This window comes from Strongylocentrotus purpuratus, unplaced genomic scaffold (assembly GCF_000002235.5).
Source record: "Strongylocentrotus purpuratus isolate Spur 01 unplaced genomic scaffold, Spur_5.0 spur5_scaffold_2, whole genome shotgun sequence".
Lineage (NCBI taxonomy): Eukaryota > Metazoa > Echinodermata > Echinoidea > Camarodonta > Strongylocentrotidae > Strongylocentrotus > Strongylocentrotus purpuratus.
In genome coordinates this window covers 29,951,982-29,971,728 of record NW_022145605.1, presented here as the reverse complement: position 1 = coordinate 29,971,728, position 19,747 = coordinate 29,951,982, and the positions used below count along the sequence as shown (strand labels likewise).

General features: G+C 37.2%; 1 protein-coding gene across 1 annotated transcript in view; it reads right to left on the bottom strand.

Annotated features, from left to right (window-relative positions):
• Positions 1 to 16,980, bottom strand: part of LOC589283 (GATOR complex protein DEPDC5) — a 28,408-nt gene extending 11,428 nt beyond the window's left edge. Inside the window, exons 1-16 of the mRNA XM_030991203.1 lie at positions 16,791 to 16,980; positions 15,221 to 15,308; positions 14,590 to 14,645; positions 14,022 to 14,191; positions 13,073 to 13,271; positions 12,468 to 12,599; positions 11,823 to 12,002; positions 10,971 to 11,048; positions 10,364 to 10,498; positions 9,409 to 9,470; positions 8,857 to 8,997; positions 7,989 to 8,182; positions 7,078 to 7,177; positions 6,520 to 6,676; positions 5,661 to 5,891; positions 4,094 to 4,426 (exon numbers count right to left, since the gene is read on the bottom strand). Coding sequence (XP_030847063.1) covers positions 4,094 to 4,426; positions 5,661 to 5,891; positions 6,520 to 6,676; positions 7,078 to 7,177; positions 7,989 to 8,182; positions 8,857 to 8,997; positions 9,409 to 9,470; positions 10,364 to 10,498; positions 10,971 to 11,048; positions 11,823 to 12,002; positions 12,468 to 12,599; positions 13,073 to 13,271; positions 14,022 to 14,191; positions 14,590 to 14,645; positions 15,221 to 15,308; positions 16,791 to 16,833 — 2,299 coding nt within the window. The 5' untranslated portion in view covers positions 16,834 to 16,980. The remainder of the gene's footprint in view (positions 1 to 4,093; positions 4,427 to 5,660; positions 5,892 to 6,519; positions 6,677 to 7,077; positions 7,178 to 7,988; positions 8,183 to 8,856; positions 8,998 to 9,408; positions 9,471 to 10,363; positions 10,499 to 10,970; positions 11,049 to 11,822; positions 12,003 to 12,467; positions 12,600 to 13,072; positions 13,272 to 14,021; positions 14,192 to 14,589; positions 14,646 to 15,220; positions 15,309 to 16,790) is intronic.
• Positions 16,981 to 19,747: the final 2,767 nt, after the last annotated feature.

The following is a 19,747-nucleotide window of genomic DNA, read 5'->3' as shown; positions in this document are numbered from 1 at the left end:
TAAAAAATGAAACATTATCAACAAACACCTGAAGGTCTTGGCGCTCAAAATTAGCTTTTCTTCCCCAAAACAGAGTCTTTGTCTTGATCTAAGAAGGTAAGTTGGAATGTAGTCATAGCAATAGATATATTGTGCTTGGAATTCAACTTGATTTTTAGCTTGGTTTATTGCAGAGACAACTTATTTCATATTTGATCTTAAAAGGCATGAACGATGTGAGTGTGTACAGATATACAGATAAGAGTGCATGGTCAATTCATACAAAGTATAGTGCTTTACAGTAATTAAAGGCGATGTTCAAATACACACACATGCAAATCATACCGAATGTCATACAGATATAAATAGGAAACATGGATAATGGTATATCACATACATACATGTAAATGTAAACATGTAGAAATTATTAGTGTATCACAGAATGGAATGTTTCTATTATAAGGCGGTACAAAAAAAATCAATAAACCAGATATAGTGTATAAATAAAAGCTGTTGCATGTTCCACATTATGTAAATGTATGGTGGGCAAAATGAGAAATGTTGAAATATATGCTTTTTTAGGCAGAAAAGAAAGCAAAATGATAGTACTGTATATAAAGTTCAAAAAACACAAATCTAAATTAAAGTGGAGTAATAATGATGAGGGAATATACATGAATGTATGGTGCTGGATACAAGACAAAGAAGAATTCTTTTTAACTCAGGGTAAATCATTTGTGAGAATTGTGAGAAGATGAAAAAGAAAGAAACTCTGCTATTTTTCCAAAAAAATTAAAGATGGTGATTGAGAAATCTTAATGAGAAATCTTAATGATACTGATGTGTACACATTTACACTGTATATGCTCTTTTTTTTATAGGACAAAAAACATGTAGCAGACACAGACAAAGGCAAACAGATGAAGGCAAACAGACAAAGGTAAACAGACAAAGGCAGCAATGAAAAGTAAAGAGAAGTGAATAAGAAATTTTCAAAATATATATGTAAAGACAAAAGGAAAAACAAGGAAGATCAAACACGGGTAGAGTTTGGTCCAGGAATGAAGTTGGTAATTCAGTTAAAGTGCAGAAAATTCACCAAGGAGGGATTGTCACCAGAGCATGGGCCATGCAATGAGACAAACATAACACTAGAAACAGAAATGAGGAAAAGAATAAAGCAGATGTGAAGACAATGGAAGGAGACGAGGAACAGTACCAAAGCAAAAATCAATTCAATACATAAGAGTATTAAGCCGAAACACAAAAATGAGGAGCCACCAATTTAAGAATAAATGAATGAAAGAAAGAAAGAAAGAAAATATTGGGAAGTGGGGGATAGGGGGAACAAAAGGAGGGGGGAGGGGGTTGATGAGCTCTATGACAGATAATGGTTTGAACATTCATCATCAATAATATGTAGAATGACATCAATAGCAAATAAAACACACAGAGAATAGAAACTGCATGAAGACTGCACACACAACACGATTAAGGGGTGAGAAACTTGAAAAGGCAGTGACACACGACAAAGGCACATGAACTCAACAACGAGTTCGAAAGAGGGGCATAAGAGAGAGAGGGAGAGAGGAGGGGGCATGCATTGCACCTGTCAGATAATGGTTTGAACATTCAAAATCAATAGCAAATAAAGGGCAGAGAGAATTGAAACTGCATGATGACTGCACACACAACACAGCTTAAGGAGAGAAAACCTTTTAAAAGGCAGTGACACACGACAAAGGCACATGAACTCAGAAACGAATTGGAAAGAGGGGGGAGGGGGGGGGGCAAGAGAGAGAGGAGGGGGCAAGCATTGCACCTGTCAGGGTGTATGGGGTCCACTCTTGATTGCCCGTTAAGCTCCAAAGGATGTTGAGCCTCCGTAGCGAAGGGTGCTGCTGCATGAGATGATCCAGGGAGCCTGGCCCATCCGACAGACCGCGTGTGCCTGGGCCGGGTGGAAATGTGTGACATGACTGACTGAGATAGGACAAGCATACATGGCTCAATTTAACGTTACTAAACCCAGTGGTGTGAAAGCTTTTGCGATATGGTCAAAATCTGGTTTGTCCGGTCACTCCTCTAAAGCCTCTTTCACACATGAGATGTTAAACAACGTTTTTTTTTTTTTTAATGCAGTAAATAAACGTTACATACATGTCCATGTATGTAAGCATAGCAGGCTTCCTATTTCTGTAGCTCCTATCACACAGATATGTAAGATTGCTGGGGGGGGGGATTTGTAGCATGCAGCTATTTTTTTTCATACCCAATCTTAATTTATTTACATGTAAAGATGTTTTTATTTTTCCTCAGCATTTTTTCTCAAGGCTGTTTACCATGTAATGTGTTAATTGAGGCTCAACGTTTTGGCAAGTAGAGTGTGCAATTGGACACTAGTTAGGTCTGTCTAATTCTGATAAACTCTTATGTAACCACAAATATTTTGAACCTGTTTAAAACAAATCTGTCATGTGAGCTTCTACAGCAGCCGAGGAGGATCTGCATCCAACTCAGGAGTAGGGATATGTCATTAACATAATTATATAAACTGAAGGCAAACTATACGTACCGATCAATATGTACATTCCTAAAAACATTAATTCATTCAGTATTCACTCACTAAATGCTAAACCTAGGTTGATAAAGATTATTTGAACTCAGATAACATCTATCAAGCACACATGATGATATGAGCAAGCTGATTGAATCAAAAATTTCATATATACCGGTAGGTATTTCTAAGAAATTTCTACTTCAAAGAAAATTGATGAAATTAAAGAGCAGCATTTATTTTTGTTTTTGTGTGTTTTTTTTCTTTTCCCCCTTCTTTCTTTTACATCATTTTTGCAAGAAAGAACATACTTTTCCGTATAATTTTCATGACATTTTGCGCACATAATTATTCTCTCTCTTATTTGTTCTGGGCCCCATCTTACAAAGAGTAGGAGACTGCAAACTTGCGACTGGTTGGAGGACTTGCGATTGATTTGGATCAATTTCAACTCTTTGTAAGACGGGGCCCTGATCTGCAAATTAAATGTTTGAAAAAAGTGATGCAAAAGCATAGCAGACGTGCATATTTGACTGGCTAAATATTTTTTTTGTGTGCATAAAGCTTAGCATAAAAGCTTGGCATAAAAGCTTGGCATAAAAGCTTGGCATAAAAGCTTGGCATTAAAGCTTGGCATAGCTCCTATTCATATCTAATGGGCAAGATTATACTAGAGATCATTTGTATACAATGCAGTACAATATAATGACAGATCAGATGCAGCTATTCAAAGAAGAATCGCAATTTAGTACCACTTGCTTTTAAATGAAAATTTGGTAACCTCAAATAGTGCTAAGTACAAAGAATAACCCTATTATTGAGTTCTATGAGAAGTGAGAATTGAAGAAGAAAAAAAGAAGACCTACCAGTACCCCGTTTCCGATCTTAAGTGTTACATTCCAAGAAACCAAAGCATAAAAGAGTTGAAAATAAACAAAGTCATATCAATTTATTCTATAATCCTTAATGTACATGTAAATCAACTCTGTTTCGGAACTTAAATGTTAAAGATTTACAAAAATCAACTTAAATTTCACAACAGTTCAACTAACAACCAAACATTTGTTTTATAAGCCTCTTCATTGGAGATTGAAGACCCATTTGAAATCACCCATTTAATTTTGAGAACAAATTCTTATTTTATTCTTTTCACTTCTATATGGAACTAGATTTTGTGTAAACTTGTTTACTTCTACCAACATAAAAATGAATTTATCCAAGCATTAATTGCCAATTTTAGGTAGGCACAGCCTTATAATTTTAATTATCTCTATGGTATCAAATTTACAGTGCATGTACATAAGGAAAAGATAATACAGCTTATAATAAGAAATAAGGAATCCCCCATCACTATAATTTTTTTTAATCAAGACTAAAACCCCACTTGTTCATGCAGTATGTATAGCACAGCATTTACGAGCTCTTGCAGCGCAGTAGAATATATCCACATAGTTATTGCGCTTTACAAATGAATATGTTATTATTATTATTGTTATTGTTATAATCAACAAGAGAAATGCAAAGCTGAAAACATGTAGAAGTCCTTTTCTGTCATACCTGCGCTGCCAGGCCTCTGCAAGACTGTGTCTGTACTCGGAGATGAACCAGTGCTGAAGAGACTGCTTCCACTAGCAGAGGGGCGGAGTCGATTCTCACTGGCACTACGCGGTAACGACGGCCTCTCGGTGCCATCGGTAGGGGTACGTGCCCCGCCCCCGTTGATGACGGGGCCAGCCCAGTGGTAGTGGGGGCTGGAGGGGGAGGAACCTAGGGTGCTGGAGTTTCGTTGGTGGTAGGGGTTGGAGGAATTGGACGGATAGTAATGGGAGAAGTAGTAGGACGGAGTGATCTGGTTACGATGGTGGGTTTGTATGGCGCCCCCGCTTGGGCCTGGATGGGTCAGTGACATGGAAAGAACGAATGGTGAGTAATGAGTTAAATGCAGGTTGGTGTTATAGTTCAGTATGATACGAGTTCACTGACAATGTAAAAACAGTAATTTTTGATAGATACAATTTCACTGCTAAGGTCAATACAAAATATGTAAAAACATATTGAGAAAACTCACAGATGCTTTATCCCTTGAACTCATTTGAGTTGCAGAAAGTAAAAGTATGTGTATTTTTTACATAGACCAACATTTTGAATTTCTTTAGATGAGCAAAATTTACTACGTTATTCATATTTTTACAACAACTGGCAAATCGGGTATAAATTCATCACCAATAATCTCATATCACTTTTGAAAATTAATGTATTACATTGTCAGTAACTGAGATGGGAATATACAGAATATGAAACCCACAAATATTAGTTATAGTGATAATGACCCAATAGATAATGTATAAATAAAACTAAATGATACAACAAGATAAAAGTTTGAATCTCAGAGGAAGGTCTTACCCTGAAGTGAATAATAGTTATTATTATTCTCAATGACAGTAAACTCTATGCATAAAAAAAGGATCAAATGATTATTTGGGATGCCAGAGGATATATCCTCTTATTAAAGCAAAGAACATCTCAATTACTTTGTAAGACATAAAACCAGGAACAGATTTCATAATAAAGGCTATACAGAGGGGCAGCTCTGATAACCAGGGTAATAGTGTGTAAAGCGCCAAGAGCGTCAGGGCCTGGCGGATATCGGCGTTATACAAATACATGTATCCATATTATCATAAGGACAATCTAGCTCTACATGTATATACTTGGTATCTGATAACATACATATAAATAACCATACTACAGGTAGTTAACAAACACGAAAATTATATATATTCTAAAACATGACTTGAGATATCAAATTTTTCAGAGAAGTTCTACTTACATATGCATACATGTACACTGATTTTTGAATACCTCCAATAACAATACCAGAAAATAAGTTTACTTTAAAAAAATGATACCAAGGGTATTCAAAGTTAACGATGCACGAAGCAAAAACATATATACTATTGGCTTGATATTGAATACAGAGTAACTTCTTACATTTTCCCTGTTATTTCTATCATGGGTACTCTACTGCTATGCTTTTTTTATGGTATTCATCCAGAACAACTAAGCAATTTTATCTTCTTCTCCTGAATAACCAAAAATAAATGAAAATGGTGTCCTAGCTCACCCTGTGGAAAGGTGTGTGTCCACCTGCGTCTGTTAGAGGTCAGCTTGACCACCAAGCTGGACGTTCCGAATGGATTCACCAATGCCCTTGGCTGGCCCTGACCGGCCTGGTTGAAATGGGCAGTGGTAGCCCCAGCGCTTCCCACCACGATGCCCTTGGGAGAGGTCGAGGCGGTAGTGCTCTCTGAAGAGTCTCTACGTCTTGCTTCAAAACTATGGCTAATCACGTTGGCTGGACATAGAGATAGAGACCAATATATATGCATGATATTAAATTTATGGTATTTTGTTAAAAACTCACTATGAACCTGATGTAGACTTGTTTGAACTGTCTCAAGAAGAATTTATCTGTTTCTTATAACAAACAATGAAGACTATTGTGGATGCCAAGAATATACAAAAATCTATCACTTACATAACATTGTGACGTACATGTAATTCAAATTAATCTCTTACGAGTAGAGTACATGTAGTTCCTTCCTACAACACATACAGATGTTCAATATTAAAGATTGTATGAAAATTAATTAATTCACAAAAATACTGCTAATACTTTTTCCAAGATATTGCCAATTTGACCATTCTTTATCTCTTATTTTATTGTTAAATGGGCAGGATTTTGCAGCTGAAGAGAAATCACTAGTATGGATATCAGATCATAGCTTGAGATTCACATATATATGTATGCAGCTTTGAAGACAAAAAATAAATATTCAGCAAACATATCATTTACATATCGTCTTACAAACGGTTGGGATTAATCGCAACTTATTACATACATAAGAGATAGGAAACTGCAAACTTGCAATTGCAAATCATCATGAGACGGGGCCCAGATTGTACAGAAACTGTCGGCTTACCTTCTCTTTGGATTCTGGCAAGTGGGTTGGCTTTATTGCCCCTCCCTGGAATGGCTATTGCAGCATCCCCATCTTCTGAATGGTAGCTTCCCTGCTTGGCACCAGGAGAGCTATTCCTTCTACCTGGATCTATCACGTCTGGCTTGGTCCATTTGTTCTGAACATGGTATACAGGGGGGTGGGGAACGTGAAGAAGTTAAAGAGGGAGTCAACCCTGATATTAAGTTGGTTTTAACAGAAGCAGAAAAAAAAGAGAGGAGCATGTCAGTAAAGTTTGAGCAAAGTCTTATAAAAAAAATAAGAAAGTTATGAATTTTTGAAGTTGTGATCAGTCAAATACAAATTGTCAACACTGTGACGTATCTTGTGAGCTCTAATCCCTCCTTGGCAAACTAGTGCAGATAGGCTATAAACTAACTTAATATCAGGTGGACTTTCTCTTTAATAACATATCAACTTATCTCTGTGGTAGTATTTCACATGGAAAACTTGAATTAAATAATGAGAGATGTACAAAACATACTGAAATTATGACATTTAATGAAGGGTAACTCTCACCTGAGGTGATCCCTGTTTGTCAAAAGTCACATGACCTACAGATCCAGGTTGCCGTTGACGATGCTGACCACCTGATGATGGACGCATAGAAGCTGGTGTCCTAGAAACGTGGAAAAAGACAAACAGACATACGCATTCATACGTATGAACACAAATACACAAATGAGATACAGTGAGATACGCACATGAAACAAGCAAGTAATGTTGTCAACCTCTGTGTGGTGAGCCGTGTGAACTGATTTCTGTCTGTTGAATGACCACAACTGAGATAACAAGCAACACACCTCTAGAAATTTATGTTAGAGACTTTTCGGTTTGATTGTATTTTTGGTCCCTGTTCACCATTTTGGGGTACCAAGGCTTGAATGGCTGTAGTTGAATGGAATTGTACATGGTTTCAACTACACGTATAGCGGAGCCCATACATAAAAACCACTTAAAAGGTAAAAAAGAAACATAGTCTCTATATGGAGGTGGTCTTAAATGGAGTGGGTCGTTGGTTTCCATGTGCAGAAGGACACAATTCGCTGACACCAGACTTGGTGGAAATACCATAAATATAATGGGTGTACAAATCTGCACACAGCAAATATGTAGGCCTGTTAAGAAATACCCCCTAGTCTCTCGGAGAGCCTTTGGGTGAGGGAAAAGTCAAAGCATTACATAAGGCCTGTTGGTCCTCAAACCGAAGGCTAATCCTGGTGATTGACAACACCTGAATTGGGTAAACACCTGAAAGGTGTCTATTTCCCCATGAGAGCCCACTCCTATGCATCTTTAACGTCCAAGTTTCTTGAAGACAACAGGCCAGTCTAATTCAAATAAATAATTCCTTTTAAGAGAAGCAACTACTGTCACGTGATATTTCTGGACAGGTGGTATCTCTGCAGGAACATGGATGCAGCCATTACCTAGGTTTGGGTGATTTGCCACTGAGTACACCAAAGACACCCTCATCATACTCCTCACACAGGTAGTCTATATCATCCGGTTTGGGGAGGGAGTGGTCCGAGGATATGTGACGCAGCAGGGCGTGTCTGCTCATCACCTGTGGGCAGCACTTGACTAGGGTGGGAAGGGCGTCTCCATTCTGAGATGTGTATATCTTGGATGAAATGGAGTGGCGACAGAATAGAAAGTGATTAGTTATTAAAATTACATTTCATGGATCTTATCCTTTTCTATGTGTATTCATCTAGAGGCATTGGAAATACATGTATCTGATGTGTTTAAAAAAACAAAAAAACAATCTCTGCAGCACTTTTTACACACCTACTTTTTTTTCTATCAGGAAAATTCATTAGTATTATTTTTGAGAATAAAAAATTTGATCTCAATACACACAAAGTGTGACCAAAAGTTTAATTCTCAAACGAAAGTAATTGTTTATTTCATTACAAACCCTGTATCAATATCATAAATGAAAATTTCAATAATAATAATACAAGAAGGCATGGCATTATGCATTCTAAGAAAAGCACTAAATCAAACAATCTTGATGATGATCAAGTTATCAAAAAAATAATTCTCTTCTTCTTTCTAATTTTGTCCAACATGATTTCACATCCCTAGGAGTGATTAAACAGGCAGGGTAAGATGTGATTGTTGATATTTGGGCAGAGAGAGAGAGAGAAAGAGAGAGGGGTAGGGAGGAAAAGGGAGAGAGAGGGAGAGAAATAACAGCCTTTTTTTTCTTTTGCTCGAAAAAGATGATGGTGGATTTCTATTTTTAAACTTATCTCTCTCATAACGCTATCATAACGCATCACATAAATTTACCTTCTCTGCTAGCTTGATTCTTGGTTTGAATTTATCATTAATGCCATGTACCCCCTCTTTGGTGTAGAAGCTGTAGTTGAGCCAGTGAGGGATGTTGTAGTCTCCTCTCTGGACATGCACGTCTTTGGTCTTGTTATGGAACTGCAAAAGAAGGACATTATTATTCCACTACTTGCAGAATCAAACAGAGAATAACACAGCATTCATAATGTATTCCAGATAAATGATGATCTCTCAGTATGACATTTTACATTATGAATGGAGATTTGTCTTAGGAACAGTTCGATACAGTCGATTCAAATATTGCATATAAATCAATAAAAGTAATTTGATTTAACCCAAATAAAAAGTTTCATAATTCATCATTAAAATTGTCACAAAATTGCTATATACTGTATAAAGCCATTGAAAAAAAAAGTAACTTTTTAGAGTATCATACTTTTCTTAGTCTTTTCCACAAACAGATACCAAAAGAAACCAACTTTGTAACTTTGACCGACTGCTCTATTAACTTGTGAACTAAAAATTGTAATATTTTGTATATGTACTTACCCTAAACAGAGGCACTGCATGTAGAGGCTGTTCAGCTAGACATACTAGATCACTGCCTATACCTGATACAAAAAGAAACAAAAATAAGAAACAAATGTTAGAGGGAAACACGCACACGAAATAGAGATGAAAATGAAGAACAATTAATATACTTCTAACTAAAATATGCTGGTCTTTTTCTTGAAAGTTTAGAATATTTTTACGAATGTGAATAGATTCATAGATTGTGAAGTAGCTTGAAGATGCTTCATAGTAGATACAATACAGTGCATGCTTCACGGTTTGAGTCCTGACACAGCACTATTGTCATCTGGCTAGATGTTACTCTACATTTGCCACTCTCTACCCAGGGGGGGGGGGGGGGGTCATATAGCTGTTTGTAAAGTTATGCATGACTTTACGAAGGACTGTATATGAAGTGCCAGATAGAATGCCCAAAGTTTTTTCTGATATTTTCAATAACCTCAATTAAATTATGGCAGAAAAATTAACTTGCATTACAAATGTTTGTTATCATAAGAACGTTAATCTACATCTGCACAGTTCAACTTTCGTTGATGTATTTAATAATGATTGAGCATCCCATTTGGCTTTTCATATACAAGTCGTTTGTAAAGTCATGCGTAGCTTTACGAACAGCTTTATGAAACACCTCCCAGGTGTACTAAATGTGTAACTGGTAGAAAGACATTCCTTGAATGCTTGTTGCACCATACGGCAGCTGGGCAAAACCCAAGGTAGTATTATGTTGCTTTGTATATGCCTTGAGCATCCCTTGAGATGGATATGTGTGCAATATAGATGTAGCAACAAATGTACACTGCTTATATCAACATTTTATCAAACACTAGAAAATGGACTGCAACAAATTCTTGTCTCATGAAATTGTATTAGATTCAATAATTAATTAACTGTCATTTTGAAAATTTAGTGGCACAGCTAAATCCTTCCTTACCATTATCAATCATTCTCTGTCTGGTGATTTTGCACATTTCCCTGTCGACATCAAAGACTCCAGCTCCCGGGGTCAGTAACACGACCAGCTGACCGGTGCGCTCAAAGTTACGGTCAACATAATGCTTGTCAAACACTGGATAGGAGGTACAAAAAAGAAAACTGGACATTAAGCCTTGTTCAATATTGACACAGTATAATGTCTTCAAAAGTGACCAAAGAAAAAAAGAAATCATAGTGCATTTCATAATTCTGTACCTCATTACGTACAGATACGCCAATGCACTTGGGGGCGTTTGTTGTGCGCACCTACCGTTTTTTTAAATTTCAACTTGCCATTCATTTCAATGTAAAATGTTTTACATTTGCAACTGCAGTCTTTTGAGGCAGTTTACCTACTTAAGACTGAAAATAGCTTTACACTGCCATTACGATAATATCCTCAATGCACATTCTGAAGCAGTATATCATATAAAGGTTCATTTCAATGGGCATTAAGTTCATGTAAAAAGTAAATAAGTTAATATCTTCTGGCTGTCAGCAGACAATATATTTGCAAAATACTAAACGTATTGAATGCTGCATAATTATGATCATCTATTCCTCACCATTGAGAGTCATGTTTAGAGTTTCCAAGAAGTTTCCTTCTGCAGCTGATGAGTTGTAGCCTGGGGGTATTTGTCCACCTAGATGGAGAAAACAAAAAATGGTGGAGAAACACTTAATCTCTCAAGCTTACTATTATAATGATGACTCAACAGTTTTCCAAAGTGAATGTTATGACATTCAAGAAAAAGGGCCCATGCACAATTGGATCTGAATGAAAGACAATGTTTACACATGTACTCTTTATCATATATACGTACATTAAAATGTTTCTGGGTTTCACATAAAAGACTCCTTTAGAGAGTTCAATGAGTCTTGAGGGCACTTAACTTGTGTTTCGTATAAGACTCGATTATAGTATACAATTATTATAAGTGAGCATTAAGCGTGCTTACCTCCTAGAGTTTCACAGAAGACTTCTTTGAATTACACTTGAAATAAGTTGTAAAAAGTGTAACTTTTTTCATATTATTTAATTTCCATATTGGAATAGTAAATAAAGTAGACTGCATTTGAGGTAGCGAGTCTTGAGAGTGCCTACCTTCTTGAGTTTCACATAAGATATATTTGAGGTAGACTGTAAATCAGGTGTATGTGTACATTCTTTCATCTTACTTGTCTTACAAATAAGATTCCCATTCAATTTTTCTTTGAGGCAGCGAGACTTGAGAATGCTAACTTTCCTGAGTTTCACATAAGACTTTTTTTTAGTTACACTGTACATAAGGTACACTGCATTTGAGGTAGTGAGTCTAGGGAGTGCTTACTTTCTTGAGTTTCACATAAGACTTCTTTGAGTTAAACTGTAAATAAGGTACACTGCATTTGAAGTAGTGGGTCTTGAGAGTGCTTACTTTCTTGAGTTTCACATAAGACTTCTTTGAGGTAGACGATAAAGTGAGCCTTGAGTGTCTGGAGTAGCCCATGCCATTCATCTCTTCTCTCGTGATGGACGACGGCACGATAGAAATCTTGGTAGAACCGACCGGCGTAGTCAACCTTCACATTGTCTCGCATCCACTTGGGGAACTGGTCTGCTTGAACAGAGATAAATGACAACTCACTGAAAGGGAACACTTGATCAATAGGGAATATACAGATCTTAAATGATTTCAGACATTCATATTTAAGTGTTATGGGCAACAATACAACCCTCCCCCAAAAAAAAATTTCCACAGAAATACCTTCTTTAAAAAAGTTTTGTGAATAACGCAGTTACTGAATGTTACTGGATGTCATCAACAAAAATGAGGGGAAAAGGGTGGGCAAATTCTTCTTTTCACAAGGTAATGGACTTTAATAGAGATAGGTCGAGATCAATGTTGCTGTATATGATAAATCATGTAAATTAATGGACAAATTTAACCACAGAAGAAACTTGAAAGATGACCATTTGCTTTAACTTTTAAAAAATAATGGGCGCTTTGCTTTCATATCAGATAAAGTTAGTGTAATCAATACAAGACAGGAAATAATATTAAAGTCAAGTATGAACTCACCAAGTGACTTAGCTTTGAAGAATGTACGAGAGAAGAGAACCACAGTGGCCTCATTGTTGACCCCTTTATCTCTCCATTTGTTAAAGAGATCTGTCAGAAATCCACCGACAGCCTTCTCCCAGTAAAGGTCACCTATAGGAAACAGTATAAGATAACAGATAAAGTTTTTGAACACATTAAAAAAGAAAATTTATTAGGATCGCTGTATACAAGTAGGAGAGAAGTACAGTGACCTCATAGTTGACCCTTTATCTCTTTATTGCTGAAGAGTAAATAATCTGCCAACAGCCTTCTCCCAGTAAAGGTCACCTGTGGTACATATTAAACGTTTGAAGACTGATTGATCAAAATAATTATTTTTTTAATTAGATATTTCACCATAGGGTCCATGTTAGGCACCATAGTAATACTAGTAAACTTTACTGCAGAACTTGTTAGTACGATGCTAATCTGCCACACGATCAAATCTACACATTGACCAACACAACCTTGACAATTGCCATTACCTTACAAGTTCAGTTTTTAGGCAGTTTATCACACCATGTCTAAACAGGTTTAACTGTTCACAAAATCTTGAACCATTGAATTTGCAATTTTAATCTTACCACATGTATCAAAGTCCCACATCTCTGAGCTCATCTGAATGAAGAGATAGACCATGGCTGTAGCTGATCTAAAGGCTACCCTTGTATCGTTGGTGATGGCTCCGCAGGACACCCTCTCCCAACGAGACCAGAGTTCCTGGACCTGGGCACGGATCCCACTCAGTTCTAACTTCTGCTGAATGTGAATACATGTGTCCACCTAAAATATGGAGATGACAATCAATAAGGTTTGGGACCTGTCTTATAAAGAGCTGTGATTGATCCAGAAGGATGGCATTCCCCCCATCGATGCGAACTTACAAATTCCTATCTCTTTGGTATAGAGTTCACATTGATTTCAGGTTGCAATCAATTTTTAACCAAATACCTTGGACTCACACAAATATAAAGTATTTATGTCTGCGATTTTACCATACTGTGTTTTGATGGTTGATGTTTATTTTTCCTAACTGCTAGCTAAGAAAGCATGTGTAACTTGTAAGTAAGCAGCCAGGGGACCGACAGCTTTAAGTCCTCCCTGAGGGACTTGGTAATAAAGATTAATGATTTACCAAAGGGAACGAGTGCATTGACTTGGTTTCAAACCTGGGACCTCTCAGTTACGAGGCCACTGCTCTACTACATGTACAGAGCCATCATGCCTCCTCCTTTTTTAAGTCTCTACATATCATTTGTGCTGCTACTGGTGAACTTGTGTACAACTTCTGCAGGCTGGACCTTTATAACTGAGACTTTCGATTTGACATCCTATCTGAGGAACAGTGTACTCACCAGGCTGTTCTTGAGTCTCCACATGTCGATCATGCTGATGTACTGTTCCTTGAAGACCAACTCCACCAGGTCTAAGGCCACATCTTCAGGCTAGACCTTAGTGATCCTGACATTTTATTACAAATGGTCTCGGGGTGACCCTCTATTTAACATCCTATCTGAGGAACAGTGTACTCACCAGGCTGTTCTTGAGTCTCCACATGTCACTCCTGCTGATGTACTGTTCCTTGAAGACCAACTCGACCAGGTCTAAGGCCACATCTCCAGGCTGAACCTTGGTCACCTTGACATTCTTGTAAGCCCTCAGCTGAAACAGGGACGCCACTCCCTGCTCTACACTTATGATTTCTGTGGGGAAATGCAATATTTGTTAGCAATGAAGAGATAATCTAATAATTCAATTATATTACTTGGCTAAAAACATACAGTGTAGCTTTGGATATTTTATCTGGAATTGACAGGGTCATGACTGAAGAATTATTAACCAATGCATTTACACATTTAAAGGTTACACAGATAATGCACATAGGCATCTAGAATATAATGGCATCACATTACCTAGACAGGTATTATCACAGTTCCAAATGAACTCCGGTACAGATTTGAAGATTATTCATTATATTGATGAATGATTGTACCATCTGTTTGGAGCCAGAAGTACATTAACTTCTGTATAACACAGAGTTAACAGCCTTCTGGCTCTGTACAGATGATTTGTAATGATGCTAAAGATACATTTTATTCACCTTTACTGTTCTGTTGAAGCTCATCTTTGAAGGATTTGACTTGCAACAGCAAGTGACTGAAAGACAAAATGAACGAAATATGACTTTCTTATGTGTGACTGCTAGAATTGGACAAGGGTCAGAGTATTGCATGTACTATGAACATACCAAGATCAAAGAGGGATCTATCAAAAGTTGTGAAATGATTCTTCTAAAATTTGTCAGAGTGAACACAATGAATCCTCTGGATGAAAAACTAAAAATTGAAAACTTGTATCAAAACATATTAAACAATACAAACCTTTATTTAAACAATTAGATTTCAGGAAATCTATTTGTCCTTTATATCAATTTGCGAGCATTGCATAATAATATTCTGACTTCTAGAGTAGACTTCAATCACATGGTTAGATTTTTATTTTTATTTCGGGCTTACACCTTCAGATACAACATTTATCTTCAGTTGCAATCACCCCAAGTCAGTTATCCAAAAACAAATAAAAAAATTATGAGATGATATATGAATTGAAATCCTGTAATTGGTCCAATAGGTCATTTGAATTTCTTTTATCCCTTTGATAAATACATCTTCAATGTTTATGTGGGTGGGAAAGTGGATTCTCTCTAAGGGCTTCACAGGGTGCTATCTTACCTGCTTTCTTCATCAGGATGATAAATTTCCAGGATATCACCAATCTTGACATCAGGGAACTCTTTCGGGTTGATCAGTAATTCATTTTCTGTATCAAGAAGAACAAAATATTATAGCTTCAGTCCATTGTAAGGTGAAGAAAAAATGGGGAATTTCAATCCTACACTTCAGTTCATTTGCAAGTAAATTATATATTCATATTATAATAGAGAGGCTGTGCCCTCATTTGCACACCGCAAAAGCTATCAAGGTCTAGATCTCAATGCAAACAGCAATACTTGATGTGACCTGAAAGACACCCACAAACAGCCCTGAGTCTGAAATCACTGTGACCAAAAATATAAAGCACATGGAGATTTGACAGTAGTTTTTTAGTTGGTTTTCTACCTAATTATTCACATCTGAAGTGAAAAACCATGCATGGCACGTTTTTGTTAAAAACACGTTAGCCATAAATGAATGGCAACTTGTTAAAGATAAACTCAAGTTTTAAAAAAAAGAAAATTTATTCTCACAGAATCAAACGAAACTTACACTGAATGTTCAAGATTACAAATAAATGACATGTGCTAAACAATTTTGGAAGATAATGTATACTGGCTGTCTGGCTGAGTAATGAGCATAGAAAGACAAGGAAATCAAGGTAGTACTAGCCCCTACACCATGTGTGTTGTCCCATATATAGCTTTCTGTGTACAGTGCTTGTTACTTTACCAAGACTCGGTCAAATTTATTATGATTTTGATGACTCCAGAACCTTGCAGTGTACACCAATACAATGTACTTACATGCTACATGATCAACTGTTTCTGATCCTTCCACACCTTTTCTTTCACAATATCGCATTACCAGTACTAAAGTTTATCTTAAATCTTTAATGTGCGTAACATATTCGCATATTCACTGAGCTGTGTGTGATCAGAGTTGGAAAATATGAAGCTTCTTGCACACGTCTCATGTTTAAGATCATTCCCCGGATCGGAATAGACCTACTACAATTTATATGTTTGTAAAAAGACTAAAAACTAAAAGTAAAAGCCTACACTCACAAACACACACACATATTCACACTAGGCCTACTGTCGAGCCGTGTCGACGCAACATATTTGTTAGAGGATGCATGAAAACTGTTATAGAGTTGGATAATTGATCATCGATCATGAAGCCGGGACAACCAACCTGTTCGGACTAGCTATGCCGCATTATTGGCTATGGAATTGTGGCCTGTTTATTTCACAACCCATCTTGGCAAGCATGACATTGACAAGATCTAACTTTATTAGACCTGTTTGCAGAGATTATATTATTATTTGTAAAATCAGTAATCAATATGAATCATATTAGGGTCCAAAATGGTAGACGTCGTTTGAAAGTTTTGTCTGACTAAACACAAAATGCAGTGATGACAGACAGCTGACAGAAAACCAAACAGCTGGGACGCACGTTCCCACGGATTCTCGTTAAATTTCTACGGGAAACGAGCGGCGCAGTGTTTTGAGCTCTCGATGAATCTCAAGGCTAGTCGCGTGACTCTGAGCTGAAGATGGCGAGTTTCTGCGCTTTTACTTACCACTAAATGCCTTTTGATGAACCCACAGCTTGAAATTCTTCATCTTGAAAGAGTCTGTCAGACGTCATCTGAATCACTTACCACCAATGTATTATAATTATCGAATAAAAAAACATGTTTTTCGTTGTTTTGATAAATGACTTGCGATCAGCTCTTTGTCGAGATCGATACCGATCGCATTGATTTTATGGTGATCGGATTTTTCTCTTTCTGATTAAATTCTTCTTCTTCTTCTTCTTTTTTACCCTAGCTAAAGTGCAAATGCAAAAATTATCGAAATCATTTCGCCTTTTCACCAAAATCTTAATAGTGGGTACCTTTTTCTCTTCCAAAGAATATATAAGCCTCTATCACTTCCAAGTTCTAAACCAAATCTGACTAGCCCCCCCCCCCCCCCCCCAACCCCCACCACCACCACCACTACCAGTAGAGTACGCAGGATTTTTTCAAGGGGGGGGGGGAGCGGGGGTTGAAAATAGCGCTGAAAATTTTGCAACGACTCAGCCAGCCGCTGAATAAGCGGGGGGGGGGGGGGGGGGGGGGGGGGAATGAGCACAATTTTTTTTTTTTGGGGGGGGGGGGTGTCCAGTTTTTGAGGGGAAATTTCGCAACAACTCAGCCGGTCGCTGAATAAGCAGGGGGGGGGGGGGGGGGGACGGGGTTGGTTATAGCACACTTTTTTTGTCCCGAAAATTTGAATTTTTTAAACAATTTATTTTATTTGACAAAAAGTGAGGGGGAGGGGGATATCCTCCGATACCAACACATTAAACAAATTTGAGGGGGTTAACTCCACCCCCCCCCCCCACCCGTCTGCGTACGCGCCTGACAACCACACCCCGGTTTTCGGTGGGGAGTATAGGCAGTGTCTACAGTCTGGGATTCTATTGGCTAAGTTTTGAAATTGGCGAGATGCATTATGCAGTTTGAATGAAGGAATATAAATCAGCAAAAAAAATATGTTAAAGCATTTGCAGATCTCATGGGGGGTGGGAATTTGTACCCAACTGAGGCAATTATTTCTTTGCAGTTTTTACTGCTGGTAGAGACAAATGAAAATAATAAAAACAAAATAAGAGTAATTAAAATCCTCATTATAGTTTTGGCAAAATGTGAGATTTCTTTACTTTTTCTGTGCCTCTCTTTTTTTCTTCTCCTGGCTCTTTAATTATTTATCTCACGAGGCTTATTTAGATTTCTCCTTTTTTTTATATTTCATGTTTTATGGATCCTTTTTATTTCAGATGAAACATCAAATCATTATAAATTATGGTGCATCGTAAAAATTTAAATATAAATGACGTGTATAACAATCATCATACAAACCTAACAAAAAACAACTAGGTCTAGTTGTCGAATTTCATATTTCTTTCTTGCTTGTCAGACATTTTGTCTCACATATACACATTGATCTTACCATCAGTGGCGTAATGAGTGGAGCCAATAAGCGGCCAATAAGACTTTGGATAGGCCTATTATAAATAAGCATGGTACCGTGAGAATAACAAAGGCAAATACTTCTTCTTCTTCTTATTATTATTATTATTATTTGATCTCCTTCATCTTTTTTTGTTTCATCCTCCGATAGTTTCGAAGAATATCCAAAGCTTATCTAGGCCTAACGATTTACGATAATAATTATTATATTCCACATACTAAGAATCTTGCTCTACGATTGGTCAAAAGTAAATCACGTGATGAAAGATAGTTCGCCCATTATTGATGGGAGAAGCAAAAAGTTCGTTACACTGTGTAGATAGTATTACTATCTACACAGTGCAACGCACTTTCACTGAAGTTAGAGGTACTATCTACACAGGGCAATCTATTTTTTCCGACAAAAGTACAGAAAATTTGCATAATGGTCTTTTTATATAATTATACTTTATAAAATGTTACCCGAGTGATGCTCCCGGGTACCCCAATGCTGGGAAGAAACGCACATTTTAGAAAACTTCACTTTTTCATAGAAAAATGCTTATTTTGTTTTATGCACGCAAGTCAGATTGATTGGATGATACAACGTTTCCATATGAGAGGACAACGATTACCGACAAAACTAGCCACAAATTAAATGTCCCAATATTTACAAATTTAACCTTATCTATAGTATACTTGCGTATGCGCAAATGGTCATTTTCCTCGACAACATAAATATACGAATTATTTCGTCAACTTAGTCAGCATCATAGCTATATATTTTAATGGAGGCGCGGAGCGAGGATCTTTTTAGGGAGGGGCGCGGTATAGTGATCAAGCGAATCACTTGGGGTGGGTAATAATTATGCCTCCCGCGCAAAGCGCGAAGCTTAAGACGTTTCCTTAAATTAATAGGAAAAGAAGACGATTTATTGTACCGTTCTCGACTGTTAATCCTTGTCTGAATAAAGTTCCCCCCCCCCCTCACGCGCGAAGCGCGGAAGTTTGGCGTTTCATTGATTATTAGATAAAGTAGACGATTCGTTAAACCATGCTTGACTCTTAACCCTAGGCTTGTCTGAATTCAGTTTCTCCCCCTCCCGCGCAAATCGCGGAAGCTTTTACGTTTCATTAAATTATGAGAAAAGAAGACGATTCGTTGTACCGTTCTCGACTCGTCTAAATGAAATTTTCCCCTCCCGCGCGAAATTTTGGGCGTTTCATCAAATATATAGAGAAAAGAAGACGATTCGTCGTACCGTTGTTGACTCTTAATCCTTCAAGTTCTTTGAATTTAGTTTCCCTGAAAAAAATTAAACCTCTGATTTCTTTAGCTGATATTATAGAAAAGTGAAACTTCGAGAAAATACAAGTATTGTAGTCGTAGTCACTCTCGAAGTCGTCACAGTTCGTAGGGAAAAAAAACTTGTCGGCAAACGGACAATATACATCTCACCGACTTCAAACTTCTGCATTGATATAGTACTCGAGGATCGAGCAAGAATACCGACACAGCTGACCCGACACAGTAACATATT